This window comes from Mandrillus leucophaeus, unplaced genomic scaffold, assembly GCF_000951045.1.
Source record: "Mandrillus leucophaeus isolate KB7577 unplaced genomic scaffold, Mleu.le_1.0 Scaffold80, whole genome shotgun sequence".
Taxonomy (NCBI): Eukaryota; Metazoa; Chordata; class Mammalia; order Primates; family Cercopithecidae; genus Mandrillus; species Mandrillus leucophaeus.
Window position 1 is genome coordinate 1,170,671 of NW_012108697.1, and position 23,909 is coordinate 1,194,579.

A 23,909-nucleotide genomic window follows, 5' to 3' on the forward strand; every position below is an offset into this window, starting at 1 on the left:
AAGTACTGCAGATTTTGAGCACAATGTATTAGCCACAGAATGCTCATTTGCATATAAAATACCTGTAAATTTTGCACATAAAAATAAGTGCATATATTAATCAAATATATATAAACAAGTAGACATGATGGTTCCTTGGCAATGTTTGTGAAACGTGGTTCCTGCTGAGGAATGGTGATGGCCTGAATGTGTTGAACTTTGTTTCCAGGGATACCAGGATGTTCGGGATCGGATGATCCATCGGTCCACGAGCCAGGGCTCCATCAACTCTCCTGTGTACAGCCGCCACAGCTACACTCCAACCACGTCGCGCTCTCCCCAGCATTTCCACAGACCTGGTAAGGGTGACTGTTCCTGGGATTCACTCTATATAACAAACTGTATTTCTGTGATTTTTTTCCCCTACTATTGATAGCACATTGAAAAACCGATGACTAAACATTTCCATCCCTCTCCCAGAACAAAATGAAAACTGGTATCCAACTATATTTTATGCTGTACCTTTTCTTGAAACATCAGTCATCCTATGGCTGTGTACATTTTGATTTATTAATTATATTTTGACAGTGAGCTACTGGAAGCAAGGGTTTTTTTAAAAAAAAATAGGATTAATGAAAATATCTTCACTTTGAGACTTAAAATGGAGATCTCGCAAAGAAAATATTTTGATGTGCTTTCTAGGCATACCAACATCATCTAAAATTCAGTATTAGCCATTTTTAACGGATGTATTTTGCTTCCCTTATCTAGGCACATGGTGTTAGTAAGCATGCTTGGTTAAGCACCTTCTAGAAAGAGGACTCAGGGCTGTTTTTGATCACTTTTAAGATCCTTTCCAACCCTAAGATTTTCAGTCAGACTTAGAAAATATAAAATCATTTCCAACCCTAAGATTTTCAATCAGACTTAGAAAACATAAAATCATTTCCAACCCTAAGATTTTCCATCATACTTGGAAAACATAAAATTATTAGGCATCACTACAGTAGAGAATGCCACAAAGTAGCAGATTTTAGTGGACCTTCATCTGCAGAGAATTTAGTGTCTGTGGCTACTAGTGGGTGTCTCCTGTGTATAGTAGGAGAAGAATGGAGACCCCAGTAAAGATCCAAGATTCCCTGAGAAATAGATTCACAAGGAAGATTCTGGCCTCTAATAAAACTTAATGGTGATAGTGTGCATCTGTGAAGACTTCCTGTTAAGCTTCTTGCTTCTGGATGGGTAGATGAGAACAAACCCATATGCTACCTTTTTTTTTAAATAAATTGTACAAGAAATAAAACCAAAGGAATTAACAGAATGATAAAAGGCTGCAATCTTCTCTCTAAGACCCTAGATTTAATGCTTGCAGATAATTCAAACTATTTGATCCTTTGATAATGTATAATTTTCTCTACACTGGTAAATATTTATGCTGTTTATTGAATTACATTAAATGAAAGTTCTCAGGAAATTTTTTTCCCTTATTTCATGGGCTACCATACTCATTTTATTCATGCCCAGGACATGGGTCTTGATTTAAGCCCTTGTCTATTTGGGTAATAAGAAATCCTTTATGCTGGGCCGGGCATGATGGCTTATGCCTGTTATCCCAGCACTTTAGGAGGTTGAGACAGGTGGATCACCTGATGTCAAGAGTTCAAGAACCAGCCTGACCAATATGGTGAAACCCCGTCTCTACTAAAAATACAAAAATTAGCCGGGTGTGGTGGCGTGCACCTGTAGTCCCAGCTACTTGGGAGACTGAGACAGGAGAATTGCTTGAACCTGGGAGGCGAAGGTTGCAGTGAGCTGAGGTCGTGCCACTGCACCCAACCTGGGTGATAGAGCAAGACTCTGTCTCAAAAAAAAAAAAAAAATCCTTTATGCTGCCACCCTGCTCATGTACATGTGCTGAGGTCACTGAGACCCCAGCCATGGAGTTATCGGAGTGGCGTGGGGTTATAGGGGCATTATTGTTCCAGAGACCCCTGAATAGTGAGGGGAGTGGCCAGTCAACACTTCTTCCCCCAAAAGCTCATGTCCTTATTGAGAAAGTTTCCATCTGTTCCAATCATGGTTCTGATGCCAATAGACTTTAGAACCTTCTCCTTCTCCTTCTTTCCTTTCACAATATATTACATGTATGCCTGATGCCACTCGTTAGGCTTTATAGTTATTATTTTGAGGTCTGCCCTTCTAAAGTGAAGCTGGAGGAATTCTGATAGCATACTTGTGATCCATAAAGAACACCCCAGAGAGTCCACTCCACAAGTTCTAGATGCCAGATGATGATTTAAAACCCCCTCAGTCTGGGTTGAAGTTGAATGGTCCATTCTTCCTGAGATAACTGAGTTTCCAGCCTCCAGTACTCCTGCTGAAGTTCTCGGGATCATATAGACCTCTTTGCCACACAGGGAACACAAACAGGTTTTCCTTCTATGTAGGCAAAATAAAATTCAACTTACAGTGGGATAAGTTTGCTTAAGAAAAAAAAAAAAAAAAACCTGACCCTTACATATAAATACAATGATTGTCAATTTTTTAATAAGCATTTCAGAGGGTTCTGTTTTGTCAGGTGCTTTTTAAAAACAGCTGTTGTTGAATCTAAATGATGTGTCTGCTACTGGCTGAACAGAGACCATCCAGGTGACCATTTCTTCTCACCAAAGCCATTTATTCTCAGAGAGTGACTCTGTACCCGCCTGAACCTCTTTGCACTCTCCCCCACTTTGCCTCAGCCTTAGCAGGTGCATTCTTAACCCTTTCTCCTTCCTCCCTTTTCAGCCTCCTGATTAACGTTCTTTATTTTGTTTTCCCTTGGAACGATGGCACTTTCCCTGCTCCTGTGTTAATTTCTGTTCTTCTTTTCTGTTTCCACTGTGCCCTGCCCCTGACTCCTTGCTGCACAGAGCTTTTGTCTCCTGGTGTGCAGAGGTTGTCGTACCTGCGCACCAGCAGCCTCAGCCCCACCCACAGCGACTCCCGCCCCAACCCCCCTTTCCGACACCACTTCATTCCCCATATCAAAGGTAAGGAGGCAGGTTTCTCCAGGCAGCACCCTGCATAGTGGAGATTTATTAGCACCCTGGGAAGGCTAATAAGGTGTATCTCCAAGAGTTAGTGCCGAGCTTTTGAGCTCTCAGCATGCCTGCGTGTGTCATGACTATACCCAATAGTTGTCTTAGAATGGGCATAGTGTCTCTCGTTGGGAGAAATATGTCACTTCTAAGGGCTCTAGATGAAGAAGCAGGAAGTATGTTTAAGACCATAAAATTTATTATCCACTGCTTTGAAAAAAGAAAAAATATATATATATTATTATTTTGTTTTTGGATGTATTGAAACAAAATATGATATATATAATTGGAATATTTTCCTGGGTTCAATACGTAACAGGTCACAGCAAAACACAATAGTGTTTAGTAACAGATATACAAAAGTTGTCTTACAGGTGATAAACTATAACCATATTAACATGTTTGGGCAGCATTAAAAGATCTATGGCAACATCAGTGTTTCTCCTTGAGCTGACTCAGAGCAGTCGTCTTTTGATTTGTCCTAACTCCCACATGATGGAGAAGAGAGGCTTTGCCTTCTGTTTTCTGTTCCTGCCTCACATGTCTGCCCCATCCCTTCGTTTTCATCACTGTCGGCAATGCTTCTGCAGCCGTCCTCAGTTGGGGCTCTCCACACTGGGGGAGCCGAGAGCCCTGACGAGGCTATGAAGGGGCCATAATTTAAAATTAAGTAGGAGTTCCCGGAATGGTGCGAACTTGATTTGAACCAAATTAACCAACAGTGATAGCTGAAGGATGGAGGAGGAGGCAAGCACAGATGTTATCACGGGTCTTAAAACAGTCCTAAAGGACTCTTAACCATGTGCTGCTCCGCGTGTCATATCCCTGATGCTTCCATTGAGGAGCTTGTTCTGGTTTACTGAATTCTCGTCGTCAGTCTACCCAAGCTTTTTCTTTGTGCTCACTTGGTTGTTGAGTGGCTGAATCCTAAAAGGTACATGTACTGTACTTATCAGTATGCAGTGATGCTAATTTCAGCATTCTTTGTGTTTTGAAAATAACATTGCTCATTGAAGCAATCGTGCTTATCAAAGACACACGTGCCTGGAGTTAAGACACACGTGCCATTTGCCATTAGCAAATTTTTTGATAGGTACAACACTCTCTAAAACTCTTGACAGATTATTTTACTTTATTTTTTTTATTTTTTTTTATTTTTTTGACACAGAGTCTTGCTGTGTCACCCAGGCTGGAGTACAATGGTGCAAACTTGGCTCACTGCAACCTCCGCCTCCCAGGCTCAAGCGATTCTTATGCCTCAGCCTCCTGAGTAGCTGGGATTACAGGTGTGCACCACCACACCCAGCTAATTTTTGTATTTTTGGTAGAGATGGAGTTTGGCTATGTTGGCCAGGCTGGTCTCAAACTCCTGGCCTCAAGTGATCCACCTGCCTTGACCTCCTAACGTGTGGGATTACAGGTGTGAGTTATCATGCTCAGCCAACAGATTATTTTAAATTATGAGTGCTAGTTAGTATTTTTGGGGAAAATTTTTATTTATAAAATGTCAAGATGATACTTTAGAGAATGTTTATAAAATCATAAAGAAATTATGCTGTTTTTTTTTTCTTAAAAAAAAAAAACCCTTCAGTTGTATATTTTAAAGAGACTTTACTATAGCAGCCATTAGTCAAATTAAGATTTTGGTTATTTCTGCTGAGGTGGGCAAATTGCTTGAGCCCAGGAGTTCAAGACCAGCTTGGGCAACATGGCAAAACCCTGTCTCTACCAAAAACACGAAAACAAAATTAGCTGGGCTTGGTAGTGCATGCCTGTAGTCCCAGCTACGCAGAGGTTGAAGCAGGATTGCTTGAGCCCAGGAGGTGGAGGTTGCAGTGAGCCGAGATCGAGCCACTGCACTCCTGCCTGGGTGACACAGCAAAACCCTGTCTCAAAAAAAAAAAAAAAAAAAAAAAAAAGAAAAAAAGATTTTGGTTATCTCTGATATTTAAGAAAAAATACATTATTGATTCATTAAAATGTAAACTTCCTCACTTGGCTATTGTATGTTTCAACTTTTAGAGAGAGACTTTTTGTAGAAAGAAAAGTGTCACAGGCCCTATAAAGTTACACAGTTTGTACAAATAACACAGCACAAAGTGTCAATAGCTGGTCAGTGACTAACACTACCTCATGTCCATGAGTAGCCATGTGGACAGTTGAAAAGCCCATGGACACTGGAATCTTGGGTTCAGATATCTCCGTTACTTGCTAGCTGTGTGACCTTGGGCTGCTTATTTATCCTGTTGAGTGTCACTTGCCTCCTCTATAAATCAGGAACAATGAGACTCCTACATCACCAGGTGAAGTATCTTGGTGTGGAGCGCACCCACCTTGGTCAGTGTGGGTCTCTTAAATTGCTTTTTTTTTGTTTTTTTGGAGACAGAGTCTCACTCTGTTGCCCAGGTTTGCATGCAGTGGCACGATCTCAGCTCACTGCAGCCTCCGCCTCCCGGCTTCAAGCAATTCTCCTGCCTCAGTCTCCCGAGTAGCTGGGATTACAGGCATGCGCCACCATGCCCGGCTAATTTTTGTATTTTTAGTTTCGCTATGTTGGCCAGGCTGGTCTCAAACACCTGACCTCAAGTGATCTGGCCGTCTCAGCCTCCCAAAGTGCTGGGATTACAGGATTGAGCCACCGCGCCTGATTTTAAATGGTTTTTGATGCCATCATTCTGTTCACTTTTCACAGCATTCTTGGGAAATGGAGTCAGTGAGGAGACCAAATATGGAGGCCCTGGCTAAGTAACTGTCCAGGGGCTCACCTCTAGGACATGGCAGTGCCTGGACTAGACCCAGGCCCCCTCCTCCCCAGGAACGCTCCTTCATATGAGGGCCATGCGTTTCAGTATAAATATGTGTGAAGATAATTTTTAAAGCACACTTTTATTTTTCATCCCTTTTAGCCAGAAAATTGCATTCTTATTGAGTCTTAGACCAAGAATGATCCTCAGTCATTTAGATCATAAAATTAAGAAATATTTACTTTTCCGTAGAAATATTAAATGATTATAAAAATTATGGTACCCCTATGTTCCTAAATGGTGCTTTATTAAAAATGTAAGGCCGGGCGCGGTGGCTCAAGCCTGTAATCCCAGCACTTTGGGAGGCCGAGACGGGCGGATCATGAGGTCAGGAGATTGAGACCATCCTGGCTAACACGGTGAAACCCCGTCTCTACTAAAAAATACAAAAAACTAGCCCGGCGACGTGGCGGGCGCCTGTAGTTCCAGCTACTTGGGAGGCTGAGGCAGGAGAATGGCGGAAACCCGGGAGGCGGAGCTTGCAGTGAGCGGAGATCGTGCCATTGCACTCCAGCCTGGGCGGCAGAGAGAGACTCTGTCTCAAAAAAAAAAAAAAAAAAAAAAATGTAAATATACATTCTTTTCTGTTTTCAGTCTGCATTTGAAGTTTTTGACACCGTCAGATATTCTGGATTTAAATGATAAAAAGCGTTAGGCCAAAAGGAATTAGTGACCCTGAACTTAAAAACATCTAATAGTCTCTCTCCCCTTGTCTTTTTACTAGACATGTGCCTATAGTTTGTTCATATGAAATAGTCTTTATGCTTCAGATGCAAAGTATAGTGTACATAACAGTATATACTTCGTTTTTCAATCATAGATACATGGTGGAGATTTTGTACATTAAAGATATTGCTTTAAAAGCCTAGTGTATTTGGCTAAATGCCGATTCTCCAAGGAATTACATCTTAGTTATTTTGAAAAACATGTGTCCTTTTACATGGAAGACCTCTCCGGCACTTAGAAATTTCAGAATAAGGGAAACCTAGAGCCACTGAGTAACATATCCAAGATATCTTTGAGATAAGTCAATGTCTTCCAGGGTTTTTTGTGGCCCTTCATTGACTTTTATCTTGGAGCTTGTCTTGGAGCTTGAGGGAGTTTTTCTTGTTTGTTTGTTTTGTTTTGTTTTTAATGGATGTGAGCTGGGAGCTTGACCTAAGGTCGGATGTCCATCTCAGAGGCAGGGGGCGCCATTTGCCACTCTGGCAGCCAGAAGCCCAGCCTTCCATTGCCCAAGTCCACTTCCTGGTCCTTGTTTCTGCAGTGTGTGACCCAGGCCTGGGCTCACTGAGCTGAGGATGCCTGCATGATTGTAAAGCTGAGATGCACGGCACAGACTGTTTCTCTGCTTCACTGGCTTCCCCATTCATTTTCCATAACATCCATTGTTGGTTGGGTGTATCTTTATTTCTGTCCTCCAAACTTCCTTGTAGCCTCATTCTATCTCAGTATATCTTTGGGCCATTTGGACAACCTTATGCCTAGAGATTTGGAAAAACCATTTTCACTTTGTTTTGGGCTTTGTTTGTGAAGTGTCTGCTAAGTTTCTCTTCCTTCCCCTTTGAAATACTGCTAGACATGACATTCTGTGTCCATGAAGTATAAATTGGATTTCTGAGCAGGAGGGGTATATATATTAAATCTCTTTGAAAGGAATCTTTCCTCTTTTGCTATAAATACGAGTTGCCATGATGTAAATATATATTTGACACTTGCTGAAGGAAACTGTAACTCTTATTGACGCTTTAGACAAGAACCGGCAATCTTAAAACTGTCACAAAATTCTGGATGCTGCCAACTTATCTTAAGGCTCCCTCAAGATGTTCATTTATATTTGGGGATGTAAGCACTCTAAGTCCAGAAAGCTAGGCAGTGCTCCAACAGGTCCCCACAGCAGAATCGCACACCCCCATCTCTATTCACTTGTCTTAGAATTAGTCACTCGGGCTCTCATGGTGCCAAAAAGAAGAAAGTGGAGACAGGCATTTAAATTTGTTAAGTACAGTGAGAGTCCTGTAAGTGAATGCTCCCCCGAGGTCTAAAAAATTGGCTTACTAGGGTAACAGGAAAGGAGGTAAAACTGAAGGCCAAGAAATAGAAATAGAAACATAAATAGAAATATAGTAGCTTGTCACTACAATAGATAAGAACACTAGCAACTTAGGGTGGCCCAATCTGAGGACTTAAAAGAACAAAATAGCCATGAGTGTGAGAGATATATATATACTATTGTATTATACACAGATACACACACACACACACACACACAGAGTAGTTTTGTTTTTTGTTTTGAGACAGAATCTCACTTTGTTGCCCCGGTTGGAATGCAGTGCTGCGATTTCAGCTCACTGCAATCTCCACCTCCCAGGTTCAAACAATTCTCCTGCCATAGCCTCCTGAGTAGCTGGGATTACAGGTGCCTGCCATCAACACCCGGCTAATTTCTGTATTTTTAGAAGAGACAGGGTTTCACCATGTGGGCCAGGCTGGTCTCAAACTCCTGACCTCAAGTAATTCACCCGCCTCAGCCTCCCAAAGTGCAGGGATTTCAGGTATAAGCCATCATGCCCGGCCTATTATTTTTAAACAGTATCTTATTCTGGGTTGATAGATGATGACAATGATGGTAATAATAATGATATCTTCCAAATATGAGATTTCATTTGGTATGTCACAGATTACTTTGTCTAAGTAAGGAACTATGCACAGATGACCTCTTAGGGCCCCCATCAGTTATTTCCTGCCGGGGTTGGGTTCAAAGTTTTATCATTTAAATAGAGAGTTGGCCAGGTGCAGTGGCTCATGCCTGTAATCCCAGTATTTTGGGAGGCCAAGGCAGACAGATCACTTGAGGTCAGGAGTTTGAGACCAGCCTGGCGAACATGATGAAACCCTGTCTCTACTAAAAATACAAAAATTAGTTGGGTGTGGTGGCACATGCCTATAATCCCAGCTACTTGGGAGGCTGAGGCAGGAGAATCGCTTGAACCTGGGAAGCAGAGGTTGCAATGAGCCGAGATCACACCACTGCACTACAGCCTGGGCAACAGAGCAAGACTCTGTCTCAAAAAAATAAAAATAAAAATAAGGTGTTTAATTTAGAAAAGGGAAAGAGGCCTCTTCTTGAGAATTTTCCTTTTTGTTTAGAAATGCCCAAAATTTGTCATGCCTTTGGTATTTCAAGGGCTAAGAATTTGGTACCTAGAAACATTATCTATTCCAAAAACTTATTCCCCAGTGAGCGGTTGTGGTATGTGGAAAGCACATTCTGCAGAATTGCTGAGATGGGTGTGTCACTGGGTCTCCCTCTACCTGATTTTTTAAAATGCTTTGTGGGAAGTTTTAAATGATTATAGTTAAATCTACTTATAAAATTTGAACATACTAGTGTTTTTTGTTTTTTTTTTCAAACAACTAGAGAGGTGAATGTTTGCTGAAGCCATCCAGCCTAATATAGAACCACACCCAACTGGTGACAGCATTCAGCCAGAATCCACTCCTTGGGAATTCAGACAGCTACTCCATAACCTCTGAGAGGCTTTGATCATATTCAAGAAGTGAGGGGCTTCTAGAGGCACTGGCCACCACAGGGTCTTGTTAATAGAAAGAGTTTAATCCCTGGACAAATGTCTAATTCTAATAACCTTAAAGTTTGTGTTCTGCGTATGCAGATATTTTTGTGCGTGCGTGACACGGGCTAATAATGATAAAAACTGATTTAATGGGGGTTCATTTGATTGTGTATTATAACCAAAACCTATGAGAACTTTCCTGGAAACATCTGATTTTCTACAAGGACCGTGGAGGTCAATGTGAAAGAACAAAAGCACGCAGCAGTGTGGTTCAGAAGCAGTGGCAAAAGTTGAGACCCGGTGTACCTTCTATCGAGAAAAGACCATAAGAATGATTCTGTTTTTCAGTTATGGATTACCCTTGTTAATAATTTCTAATGTTCATAGGATTAAATCATTTTTCTTCAGTGAAACAATTAAATTGGAGCTGTCAAGGATTGGCTGTAATGGGGAAGTTATAAAAGGGGTGATCCCGGTGCTGTATACAGTAGGTCTTTACTTATCATCATCAATAGGTTCTTGGAGACTGTGATTTAAGAGAATTGATATATTAAAATAAGAGTCTAGTTTTTCCCCTCAACAATGTTGTGATGAAACTAGGTTGAAATAAACAACGTTCTTCAAGGACCTGCTGTATGTTATTTTGCTTAAAATTGCAGTTTCCAATAACCTATTGATGTTAAGTGAGGACTTAACTACACTAGCATCTAGCTTCCTTTAATTTAGAGATTAGAGAAAATTGATGGTGAATCTTGCCATGGTGCTTGCTAAATTAGGCCAATAAATAGCTGTGGAGGTAATTAATTGGCCTCCTTCAATCATTCATTCACAGACATTTATTAAGCACTTACTCCTGGCCAGGCGATACACTGAGCACTGATGATGATAAATGAGACCGAGTTTTAATTCAGCAACAGGTTTAAAACACTATTTCCTTCTAAATGCAAATCAAAATCTTCCTTCCCCTGTTTTCCTCTGTGTTTTTTATACTCATTTATTCCTGATGTGAACTAGTTATTTCTCTTTAGAAGAGGGTTAAATGAGATAACATTTTTATAAATTAGCTTAATAGGTCAATTGTAAGGGATGATATTTCACAATTTTGGGGAACTAATATATGACTTAAATAATAAAGTCAACATTATAACATATTTGGGGCTGGATGCTAAACCGACTCTTGAGAAGAAAAAACAGAAGTTTCAGAACACCAATAACCAAAAGCCAGGAATGTAAATTCGACTCAGTAACAGACACAGATCCCATATTTGGAATATCTTACTGCCCATTTAGTGTAGATCTATACTCTGGTTACTTAAAAATGTATATGCTGAGACATTAAAATTCTTTTTTTTTTTTTTTTTTTTTTTTGAGACAGAGTCTCGCTCTGTCACCCAGGCTGGAGTGCAGTGGCTGGATCTCAGCTCACTGCAAGCTCCACCTCCTGGATTTACACCATTCTCCTGCCTCAGCCTCCCGAGTAGCTGGGACTACAGGCGCCCGCCACCGTGCCCGGCTAGTTTTTGCATTTTTTAGTAGAGACGGGGTTTCACTATGTTAGCCAGGATGGTCTCGATCTCCTGACCTCGTGATCCGCCCGTCTCGGCCTCCCAAAGTGCTGGGATTACAGGCGTGAGCCACCGCGCCCAGCCAACATTAAAATTCTCTTAAATGTATTTTAGAACTCTAAAAATTGACATCTTTCACACTTGACTGGATAGATTTAGAAAAATTTGCCCTGAAGCAACTGGCCAGAGCTCTGTTTTCTGATGATCTATGATTTATTTAAAATTATTAGTGTTAATAGATAAATAAATTGAACTTTATCAAAATTTTTAAACTTTTGTGTTTCAAAGAATTCCGCCAAAAAAGTGAAACGACAGCCTATAGACTGGGAGAAAAATCTTTGCAAATTCATATTATTTCTGATAAGAGACCCGTATCCAGAATATATAAAAAGCTCTTACAACTCAATAGTAAAAAGCAATTACCACTACTAATTTATTGAGCTTTAATAGTCCTACATCTTCTGGTGTCTTCCTGAGACAAATGTTTGCCCAGACATAGGGTAGGAGGACAATTTAGGCCAGTTGAAAATCTCTTTCTAATTTTGCACAAGCTGAATCAGTTCATCCTGGCCATTCTCCTGGTCAGAAGGGAGTGATGGTGGATATGGTGGCACTGAAGGCTTTTGCAGCCACCTCTTTGCTCTTTTCTGGCCTGGTCCCTGTTCTCTCCTCCAAGTGCACCATGCTGTCCAGACAAGGTGGCCAGTCCTGTTGCTCCCCCAGACCACATCCTTCTCATGACATTCCAGCCCTTTCTCATGACATTGCAGCCCTCTGGAATATGGACTTCCCACCCTCCCATTCACCTGCCCTCTCACCTGGTGAGCTTACTCTTTGATGCCCAGCTCAAACCTAGCTTGAAGAATTGGTGGCACCTTCATCTGAGTGTCATAGCATTTTTCTTATACCTCAGAGTAAACAATTACATGTCATTATATGGTGTTTAAGTCTGTCTCCTTAGATAGCCCCTAAGTCCCTTGAGGACAGGGAGTGTATCTCATTCATCTATTTGTCCTCAGTAGTACTCAGTGCCCAGCCATAGTAGGTGTTCAATAAATGTTTCAGTGATTGAATCATTGGCCTGGGTGGAGCCTCATCTTTGAAGTGAAAGGTGGGGAGAGGTATAAATGGTTGCGAAATACCTGGCTGATACGGGTCTGACTCTATTTTGTATATTTCAAAGTGAGGAAAACAGAAACATGCTGCAATTGAAGGCACTTTGTATTCCTAAGGGGAAGGACTTGGTGACCACACAGGTTCCCAGACTTAACCTTCAGATTGGAGAAACCTCTGCTAATTGCCAGCTGCTGCCATCATGCTTGAGAGTGATTTGTATTTGGGTTTGCCTAGCCCGCTCCTTTACACGCTTGGGATTTAACCATCTGACAACTGATCCTGAATCCTGAGCAAGCAGCTTTCCATCCCTTCCAATGTCCCCTCCCTCTAATCGATTTGCTGCGAGCTCACAGCTTTCAATGCATGCCATTGGAATGACGCACCTGACCGCTAAGCTGCTTCTAACCCAGCTCCACCTGAGTTCAAATCTCTGTGACGGAAAACTAAACCTGATATCACCTTTGCAAGTCAAGTTGATAAATTGAGTTTGTTTCTTTTGTTTCTCCTTTTTGATGAACCTCCTTCCGGTCTGTTGTTTTGAATTTTTATTACGCTTGCTTTGTTTTCTTTGTTTCTCTCTCCCTTCTCTCATTTTGTTTTTTCCATTCTTCTCATTGGAGGCAATGAGCCGTCCAGCGGCCGGAACTCCCCTCTCCCTTACCGGCCAGACAGCCGCCCTCTAACTCCAACTTACGCTCAGGCCCCTAAACATTTCCATGTTCCAGGTAGGAGCTGACACAGTCTGTGTCTTGGTGTCCTGTCACAGTGTAGAATGTAGCCTTGTAACCTCGTCTCGTCTCATCTCTCATGCTCTTTTAATTGGGATGCACAGTTAACAAACCCTAAATTGCAGGATCTGACCTAGGGGGCCTTTCAAAAGTTTTATGTGTTAAATGCCAGGATTACCTTGAAGGTTTATGTTTTCTCAAATAATTTTTGAAGAGTGTGGGTGATGGGTAAAAGCAGTTGAGTTGTTTTGTTTTGCTTTTTAGTAAAATTTTCATTGTACCATTTGATCATTGCCTTCTGAGGTACCTTTCTGTGGTTTGCTGTCATTGACTAATTATAGCAATGGCAACCTAGTTATCTTCTCGTCCAAAAGATTGAACCACAGTATCACCCGAGAGAATACTTTTCTATTTCCTGTTTTTCTCTAACGTGGAGACTTTCTCCAAGGACTTTTCAGAAAGATGTAGAATTGGGTGAATTGGTTGGTCTTTCTGCAGCGCATCATAGACTAGCCACCTCCACAGCCCATGAAGATATCTTGCAATTTAGGCTTGGTGCTGCAAGCTTTGCTCTAGTAGTCACAAGCATTTGCTGTCATAATACAAATAGTAATTTGACATCAGAAACTGAAATAATCAGAGCCCATTAATATCATATCTTAATGTTTAGAATCAGCTCACTTTGTAAGGACAGGATTAGCTGTCAAAGGTAATAATATTATATTTCTACCAGCAGTTTATTGTTTTTTTGCTTTGTTTAGCTACTGAAAGTAGTTTAATAAATTACCCACTATATTAACGTAAGTGTACATATTTAGAATCTATAATCATTTTTTTTCTTTCGCTTCTCAACTTAATAAAACAGAGGAAAGTTCACTGAGCTTTATATCACTTAGTCGGGACTGTCCTTTCTAAAAACGTTTAATTGAATCTTGAAAATTAATGTTCTATATTTGGGATTTTTCACATAAAAATGCCCCACCAAGATACAGTGCCCACGGTTCTGGGGAAACAGAAACCTTTTGAAATTTCCTGAGTATTTATAGTTAAAGCAAAATGGTTCCATAATCCAATGGGGTCTTGTAAAATATATAAATAGTGTTTCACATCTCTTTTGTTTTTCATTCATTCATTCTTTTTTACAAAAAATTGGCCTGTATAAATTAGGATTTGTTGAACATCCCATCAGTACACAAGGCTAGCGTTGAACATAAAAAGTTTCTATGTCTTTTTTTTTTTTAAAAAAAAAAAACCTTTTGATTTTTCTACATTGCTTTCCACTGTTCCACTCATTAGTTGAAAAGTAAATTGAGCCACTGGTATCTACTGGGGGCTCAATTTCTAGACAGTAGCAATTTGGGGATTTCCCCCAAACTGGTTATGTCTTTCTCACCATAAGAGTACCTCCACTGCTTGCATTTCTTCCTGTTTTAATCCCACTTTCAATGAAGTGTATATTTGAAATAAATGGCTCATGAGTTAATCACATCTTTATATATCCTAAGATGTATTACAAAGGCTTCCATAACACTTGCATATAGTAAGCCACTCATTTCTATAATTTTTCTTCCAATAAACTCAATCTTTGTAATACAGAAATTAACCTTCTGGGTTATTTTTGTTCAAGATCTTCAGTTTGATTTGCCGTTTGGTTGATCTGTTTTTCCCATCGCTGAACTGGTTCCCATAATCACATACCTTTGCTTTTCATTTCTACAGATCAAGGGATCAACATTTACCGAAAACCACCCATCTACAAACAGCATGGTAAAACCCGCTTTCCTCTGCGTAGCTTTTAAATAGCAAAGTCAGCTGAACTTCTCCTTGCTGTCCTCTGAAAGGCTTTTCCTGCTGCTGCTTTTTAGAGTAAAACTGGTGCATCCAGCATATTATGCCTTTCTGGTCTACTAAGATGTAAATATTGTGAAATTGATTTTCCTGGATGGAGAGCACTTAGCTTGATTAGAAAGCTTCTAACTTGTTTCTGAGCCCATCAAACCATGTGTCATTCCATTCCTAGAGAGGGGGAAGTACTGGTCACACAGCAACTCACAAACATCCTAGCAAGACTTTTGTATATTTTGCCATCAAATATAGTCACCCTTTAAAATAATTTTGATGAGACTAATTTAAACTAGTGAAAAATCAGCCACCTAGAAAAACTAATTTGACTGAGCCTACATCAACTTGGCTGTCCAGGTCTCCGGTTTCTTATTGGGTATGAAGATGTCTGCACAGTGGAGTGGACAGGATACAAGCTAACACAGAGGTCGAGGCCCTGGTCCCACTTTCTCCATGAATGGCTCTGTGACGTCATTTCTGTGTGCTTCAGTTTTCTCTTCTGTAAAAACCAGTTAGTTAGATCAGTTTGTCTCTGAACTTCCTGCAAACTAAGAATCACTAACGTGTATGTATAATTCAGTTTTCCTTTTTTTAACTCAGAAACTCACATGACTTTATGTAAATCACATTTTCCTCCACCGTTATTAAGTCTCTATAGATATATTGACCATAAATCTTTGTGAAAAGATATCCAAAGCTGGTCTTCAGGTGATTTCAGAAAATTCTACACAGATTGTGCCTGGAAATTTGAAGGCTGCCTTTAGAATCCAGCTGACGTACATGAGTCCTTAAGAGTTAGGATAACATGAGGCCAGGTGCAGTGGCTCACACCTGTAATCCCAGCACTGTGGGAAGCCGAGGCGAGTGGATCATTTGAGGTCAGGAGTTCGAAACCAGCCTAACCAACATGGTGAAACCCTGTCTCCTGTATTAAAAATACAAAAAAAATTAGCTGGGCATGGTGGCACACACCTGTAATCTCAGTCACTTGGGAGGCTGAGGCAGGAGAATCACTTGAATTCAGGAGGCAGCGATTGCAGTGAGCTGAGATCACACTACTGCGCTCCAGCCTGGGTGACAGAACGAGAGTCTGTCGCCCCCCTCCAAAAAAAAAAAACAAAAAGAAAGAAAGAAAAGAAGGAAGAATTAGGATGACGTGAAAATCAAATAACATTGAAAATGCACAAGGAAAAAACTTTTAGGCCAGAATCAGGAAGACAAAGAGAAATGTATGTATCATAATGGTTCTAGAGCTTTGATTTTTTTTCTCATCTTTTTTTTTTTTTGAGGTTTTAAACCATACGCTTGCTTTTTAAGTTTGTTAACATTGTTTTTGTTTTTGTTTTTTATGGTTTAATGTCTTTCCACACACTCATTAACATGTGAATGTTTAACTACTGACTTCACCAATTCTAATGCGTAAGTACTGTTTGAAGTCATCCTTTTGTTATTAATGTAAGAATAAAATTATCAGAGTTTGATGTGTCAACTTAGAGACTTTGAAAAATCCTATCTTTAGGTCCTCCTCTCTGAACAAAAATAATCAAATAATTAAAATTTAAGAAGATTGAATAATGTTAGATTATTTGTTTGGAAGGAATTAGTTGACTTCTTTTCATAATATTTACTTTGACTGAAGTCTTTCGGTCTGTTGTAATTAATTAAAAATAGCCCAGCCAGAGCAGTGCTTTCCAAGGGATGTTTTTGCAAAACAGCCATTCCATGCCAAAGAAATAGTTGTTATGCCCAAAACTGGTGTCTGTGCCCTGATGCATTTGAGAAGGGCTAGATTTATTTAAAGTCACATTTGTTCTTCATAATGCAGAACTTCTGAGAACTTCTTATATGCTAACATGTTTTGTCCATCTTTAAAAAGGGGATTTTGTATGTAGTGTTTTCCAAGTTAAAATGTTTTTCTCATGAGGTTAGAGATTCAGAGAAACACTGTTTAATGCCTGGCCAAGACTTTACCTCCTAAATTGGGCACAGTGGCCTGCACCCATAGTCTCAGCTACTTGGGAGGCTGAAGTGAGAGACCCACTTGGGTGCAGGAGTTAGAATCCAGCCTGCACAACATAGCAAGACGCTGTCTCCGAGGAAGGGGGAAAAGACTACCCCTTTGTACTGGGTGACCTTGGTTGAGTTATTTAAGCAAATTGAGACCCAGAAAGTTACTCAAAAAATGGAGGACTTAGAGCTGAAGATTCAAAAGGTTATTTCCAGATTTTAAATATGTAAGCCCAGAAGAAAACAGTTATTTAAGGCATTATAAATACATTTTGAAATATTTAGTGTCATCCCTGGCCAATTTGCAAAATTAGCCAGAATCAGGGACTGTCCATTTAACCTGGTTTGTTTTGCTCCATCTCTGTAGGTTAGATTTGGGGCTCTAAGCTGTGACTCCTCCTCTAAGCATAGCCATTAAGAACTTTGTGAACTAATATTGCTGTTAGTTTGGCTTTTGTTGTTTTAAAGTTGAATACCTCACTTGTGTGCACAGACCTTTGAACAAAACAATGAGTGGGAATGGCAAACATAAGTTTCAATGCCAAATTCCTGCAAGCTGAAAGTGGATTTTCCAATTTCCATTTCTCCTAGGACTCAAGGACACATGTATTTAGTATATAAGGATTAGAATGAAGTGGACCAGACTAGATGTGGTGGCCCACGCCTGTAATCCCAGCACTTTGGGAGGCTGTGGTGGGCAGATCACCTGAGGTCAGGAGTTCGAGACCAGTCTGGCCAGGAGAAACCCTGTCTCTACTAAAAATGCAAAAATTAGCTGGGCATGGTGGTGCATGTCTTTAATCCCAGCTACTTGGGAGGCTGAGGCAGGAGAATCCCTTGAACCCGGGAGACGGAGGTTGCAGTGAGCCAAGATTGCGTCACTGCACTCCAGCCTGGGCAACAGAGTGAGACTCTGTCTCAAATAATAATAATAATAATAAATAATAAAAGAATGAACTGGATCAATATATTTGTGGCTTCTTGCCCAAAGATGCAAAGCCAGCCAACCCTCTAATGATTAACAACTGCAGTCAAGTGAGAGCATCATGCTTTCAACTTAGCTCTTTAATTTTAGATTACTAATTACTCTAGGAGAGTGTTGTCCACTGGAACTTTCTCTGAGGATGGAAATGTTCTATATCTGCACTGGCCAGGACAGTAGGCACTAATCACATGTGACTACTGAGCAATTGAAATATGGCTAGTGAAACTGAGGAGCAGAATTTTAATTGTATTAATTTTTTTTTGTTTAAATAGCCTCATCTAGCTCGTGCTGGGCAGCACTCTAGAATAGGATTTTTCAGATGTAGAACATGTGTAGGATGAAGCTTTGCTTCGGACGTAAAGTAAGGAAAATGAGTTGACTTGTCAATAGGTACCTCTGAGTGACTGGGCCATGGATAATGGTAATAAACAGAACTTTCTGGAACTGAAACTTTTGCCAGAGAACAAGAAAACTATATAAGTGGGGCTGTACCACCATTGTCTTACAGACCAATAGCTAAGCACCCCCTGATTCCCATCTAGATGCAGCTGCCTTGGCAGCCCAGAGCAAGTCCTCAGAAGAGATCATCAAGTTTTCCAAGTTCCCAGCAGCCCAGGCACCAGACCCCAGCGAGACACCAAAGATTGAGACAGACCACTGGCCTGGTCCCCCCTCATTTGCTGCCGTAGGTATGCAACTGTCACGGCTAAGTCAAAGGGACAAACTGCTAAGAGCTCAAGATGAGATGCTTAAAAACATGCAAGAAAATGTATCCTATCATGAAGATTTTTAAGAAAAGTATGACCAAGAGAGAGCATAGTGAAAAGAGCTAACATGGTATTAACTTGTTGTACAAAATGCATAAAAGTTACAAAAACACATCCACCAGAGTCTTGTTCTAACCAAACCCACTGGGATCCAGAACTGGTCTAAAACCAATGGTTTGCATGGACTCTCAGAGTTAATACTGCAAAATCAATAACTCTGTTGAACATAGTTGAGCCAAAGCCTTATAGCAAGAACATTGTTCTATATAATTAGAGTCTAGTGGGTGCATTTACCAAATGTTTGTAGAAGCATGACTTCTTTCAGTTAAATTTGTTTTAGACTATTTCTGGGTTGTAGTTATAATTCTTAACAACCAATCTTAACACTGAAGCACTTACATTTTTCTTGTGAGATCACGTTCTCCATCATGAAAAAGGGCTATTGCAGAGTAGTGGGTGTTCTGAAATATTACTTCTGTGAAGTTATGTGATTTTACATCTACCATTTTCATGAATTCTGTGCTAAAATGTCATATTTCAGCTGTTTCATTCTTTGCTTCATGCTTTGCAATTATGTCTGTGTCTTTACTATATTGTCAGTAGTGAACCCACTCGGTCTAAAAAGAAGTATTAGCAAACCCAGAAACTAATACTGAAAATTTAGCGAGTCAGCTTTACAAGGATATGATCTTATCACACTTCTGTTGATAACCTAAAAGGCCTTCAATTTTCCAAAATGTCCTAATCTTCATTGTGCTATTTTTTATCAAGATATTTTTGGAATATCTTTCACAAGCAATACAAGTGGATTTTAAATCAATTGATATTTATAGAAAGAGTTTAAGGAAAATCTACCTCCTAAGTTCATTATTCACAAGTGTTCTGTACATTATGTTAATGAAATTTATCTAGTCCTTGCAAACTTGTGCCTATTGATTTTCATTAGTGTAAACGAAAGAGAGAAACTTCACATTGACATTTATAATTGTAAGGACTAAGGACCAGTCATCAGCTTTCCTATGCCAGTCCATGCCCTTCAGGAAGTTCTTGAGGCCTTGAGGTTGCTAGTTTAGTAAATTGCTTACTAGGACATTAAAGCAGCTACATTTTGGAAAGAGGAAGAATTAAGTTTTTGTTGTTGAATTTATTATCGCTAAGTAGTTTAAAGCTCTTTTGGATTCCAAAAGGAGGAAAATTTCAGGTCCATTAATCAAAATGCTGAAAACTAGGACTATTAGTTAAAGTTTATTTTGATTAGATTAGCAAACTTTCCTGTTTCCTCCCACAGCCAGATTAATCCAAGCAATTTAGGAAAAACAATAATTATCTTAACCTCCCAACCATTCAGACAGATTCCTCCTTTCCTTTCCCTGTCTCCCCTTTTCCAGAAAGCTAAAACATTGCAGACAATTTACTATATTGTTCCAAGGTAAAATTATACCTGTATTAATGCTTTTTATTTACCTATTAGTATAAAATTCTTTTGTGACCATTTTTCAAAGGATGAGAAAAAACATTAGAGACCCATTTCTTGAAAGAAATAGTAAAAGTATGCTTTTTATTGAATTTACTAAGAGTAGAAGACAGAGTAATAGTATTACGAAGTTCTAAATATTCAGAAAAAGAGAAAACTGCAAGATTTGAACACATGTCACAAAACAATGACTATCTTACCTATCTGTTGGTATGTAGATAAATTTGCATTTCTTTCTGTTTGAAAATTGAGGCTGGGCGTGGTGGCTCACACCTTTAATCCCAGCATTTTGGGAGGCCAAGGCAGGAGGATTAGTTGAGCCCTGGAGTTTGAGATCAGCCTGGGCAATATAGTGAGACCATGTCTCTACAAAAATATTTAAAAATCAGTAGGGTGTGGTGGCATACACCTGTGGTTGCAGCTACCCAGATGGGTGAGGTGGGAGGATTGCTTGAGCCTGGAGGTGGAGGCTGCAGTGAGCCATGCTTGCATCACTATACCCCAGCCTGGGCAACAGAGTGAAACCTTGTCTCAAAAAAGAAAGGAAAAAGCAAATTGACTTCAAAGACATCAAAATAACAACTGGAGATGCCCTTCCCATTTGCTAAAGTGATCTCTGACCAGTAGACTTAGACTAAGTTGCAATGGCAAACCCAGTTCTAATTGAGCAGAGAAGCCTAAATTCAGGCCTTCCTTGCATTACACATTGACCTGGCTTGTCACACAGGGCCATTTTCTTGAGAAACCAGACAGTAGTGCTGAATTGGTGGCAGGCATTTTTTTTTTCTTCTGTTGTTTACTTAAAAGTGTTAAAGTCTACTGCCGACCTTGCCAGCTTAACCAATTGAACACAGATGGACTAGCTCGTTAAGATTCCCTTGTCTTGGGACTGATGTGAGAAGTTGTCTTTGCTATGGAATTAGGACCTGACATGAGACGCAGATCTAGTGGCAGAGAGGAAGATGACGAGGAACTTCTGAGACGCCGACAGCTTCAAGAAGAGCAATTAATGAAGGTTTGTCCTTAAACTACCTTGCTGCTGTCTTCAATTCTAGTTACATAAGATCTGTATTTTTTGAATGACTACTACGTGTAAACCCCCTAGATAAGCAAGAGGTGGTCCCATTCTTCAAGGGGCTTGAAGTCTGGCAGGCAAAGCAAGACAGGTATCTGTTAATAGTAAATGGAATATGGCAGAATACGTGCTGGGCTCTAGATGCTAGAGGTCAGAGGGACGTGGAAGGTTTGGGTTTTTGTGGGAAGGAAAGTGAGACCTCATGGGGGCGTGTGTACAGCGCATGTGTTGAAATGCTGCTGGAGGGCCAGGTAGAGCAAGCTGGTATCCACCCAGGTAGTGCCACACCTTCCTTCCCTCGTGCAGTTCTGCTGAAGGAGTGATTGTGGGATTGAACATTTCTCCAAGTCTTTTCCCAGGATATGGGCCAGGAGAAAAGGAATGAAAGGAACTGCCACCATGAAGGGGTCCTCTTCATACCCTCCTTCCTGTGGCAACGGCCTGCAGCAGCCCAGGAGGACAGTCAGTTATAAACTCTCCCACCAATCACGAGGCTGCTGAATCCTTTGAAATGATGTTTTCTAAGCATATAGGAAATGCACGTGATATTAGTCAAAGGATACAAAGTTGCATTTATAGTATGATCTCAGTTTTATATGTGTGTATACAAAAATACTAGATAGATATAAATCCAAAGATAGTGTTATTTCTGAGTGACATACTATGGGTTACTCTTCTTTTCTTCTAGATTTTCCAAAATCTGTAAAATTGGCCATGTATTACCTTTATTTCTTGTTTTTAAACAAATCAAGGCAATTTCTTTTCCAAGCATACCATCCCCAGTCTTCCCTTCCCACATCAAAAATCCACACGCACTCACACATGCCTTCTGAGGTCTCCTGGCTCTTTAGGGAAAGCAGAGGAAGGAAAACATTCTTCTAACATAGAGCCTGACTTAGGGAAATGGAGCTTTGAAACTGAAAGGGCTAAGAAGGTTTAGGGTCCCAAACTTGACCTACCTCTTCAGGAACTACCAGGCTCTGGGGCCACATGCATTGAGGCCCTCCAGCATGAGGAACTTCTTGTGGGATCTGCTACAAAGAAACTGTAGCTCCATGAAAGTAATTGGAGTCTTTGCTTTCTTTTTTTTTTCTTTTTTCTGTGAATAGCTTAACTCAGGCCTGGGACAGTTGATATTGAAAGAAGAGATGGAGAAAGAGAGCCGGGAAAGGTCATCTCTGTTAGCCAGTCGCTATGACTCGCCCATCAACTCAGGTGAGCAGCAAAGCCCCCAACCTTCCCTGATTTGAGAGCCAGCCACCTGCCTGTCAGGAACCTGCCTCTGACTGTTCACTTGTGGCGGAACCTATAGAGTATTCCCCGGGAAAGGAAGTGTGGGAAACCCACTCCATGTCAACTGAGCTCATAAGCATGTCATGGGTCTTCCATAAATGTGTGAGTTTCCTTTCTTCTGGAAATGGGTGAGCCCTTGGAGGTTCTCCAAATCCATGAAGGTCAATCCCCATACGCTAGATTTGTCTTCTAGAACACTCATCTCCAAGGGAAGCAGCAAGAGGAAATCCTCTAAAAAACATGATGCTTTGTTTTTCTTTCTTTTTTTTTTTTTGAAGATAACATGAACAAGACGTTTTCTAAGCATTATGATTTTACATTAATATATTCAATAGAGGCCGAGTGCGGTCGCTCACGCCTGTAATCCCAGCACTTTGGGAGGCCAAGGCGGGCGGATCACGTGAGGTCAGGAGTTCGAGACCAGCCTGGCCAACTGGCGAAACCCTGTCTATACTGAAAATACAGACATTAGCCAGGCGTGGTGGTGGGCTCCTGTAATCCCAGCTACTCAGGAGGCTGAAGCAGGAGAATTGCTTGAACCTGGGAGGCAGAGGTTGCAGTGAGCTGAGATCACACCATTGCTATCCAGCCTGGGCAACAAGAGTAAAACTCCATCTCAAAAAAAAAAAAAAAATCTTCAATACAAGAACTGAGGATGAACAGTGTTTTTAATACTTTTGAAGAAGATGACTTATATACTGGGCTGAAATAGTCTATCAGTGTATTTTCCCCTGTATCTATTTATCATAAGCCAATTCTCTCTTAACCCACAAGATTTCTTCTCTCATATTCTGAGCTAGAGCATAATTTTCTCCTCTAAGACTTCCTTTAAAAATGCATTTAGTAGGGAGACCGAGGTGGGCAGATCACCAGATGAGGAGATTGAGACCATCCTGGCTAACACGGTGAAACCCCATCTCTACTAAAACATACAAAAAAATCAGCCAGGTGTGGTGGCGGGCACCTGTAGTCCCAGCTGCTCGGGAGGCTGAGTCAGGAGAATGGCATGAACCCAGAAGGTGGAGCTTGCAGTGAGCTGAGATCGCGCCACTGCACTCCAACCTGGGTGAGAGTGAGACTTCGTCTCAAAAAAAAAAAAAAAAATTGCATTTAATGTTCACTCTATGCAAGCACTTTTGCTAAACATTTTATTTAATGTTCACAACATGCCAATGAAGTAGATGTGGTTATTATTAGCAACTGCAGCATTTTCATCTCTAGTTTAGAAATCAGGAGACGGGTATAGAAATTGAGTTAACATACCCAATGTCATACTACCAATGACTAGCAAGACTAGGATTTAGAAGTCCACATATTATAACCCTGGAGCCCACACCCTTACCTGGAATTCCCGCTACCCTTCATTGATGCCTCACTGGCATTGATCTTGGATTCGGTGGTTTACAGATCTTTAGAGCTCCTTCTAATTCTGAGATTCTGCTCTATAAGAATGTATAACATTATATCTACATAGATGAAGAAATGAAGACTTCAGAGGCCGGGCGCGGTGGCTCACGCCTGCAATCCCAGCACTTTGGGAGGCCGAGGTGGGCGGATCATGAGGTCAGGAGATCGAGACCATCCTGGTTAACACGGTGAAACCCCATCTCTACTAAAAA

At 40.6% G+C, this 23,909-nt stretch overlaps 1 protein-coding gene across 6 annotated transcripts in view; it reads left to right on the plus strand.

Moving 5' to 3' along the window:
• ABLIM1 (actin binding LIM protein 1) overlaps positions 1–23,909 on the plus strand; it is a 277,318-nt gene that overhangs the window by 241,915 nt on the left and 11,494 nt on the right. For 3 of the 6 annotated variants that reach the window (XM_011967492.1, XM_011967493.1, XM_011967490.1), the window contains 6 exons: positions 209–338; positions 12,740–12,844; positions 14,567–14,614; positions 18,230–18,370; positions 20,846–20,937; positions 22,107–22,212. In XM_011967492.1, coding sequence (XP_011822882.1) covers positions 209–338; positions 12,740–12,844; positions 14,567–14,614; positions 18,230–18,370; positions 20,846–20,937; positions 22,107–22,212 — 622 coding nt within the window. Of the gene's footprint in view, positions 1–208; positions 339–12,739; positions 12,845–14,566; positions 14,615–18,223; positions 18,371–20,845; positions 20,938–22,106; positions 22,213–23,909 lie in introns of all 6 variants that reach the window. The other 3 variants (XM_011967491.1, XM_011967495.1, XM_011967496.1) reach the window with 3 other exon arrangements.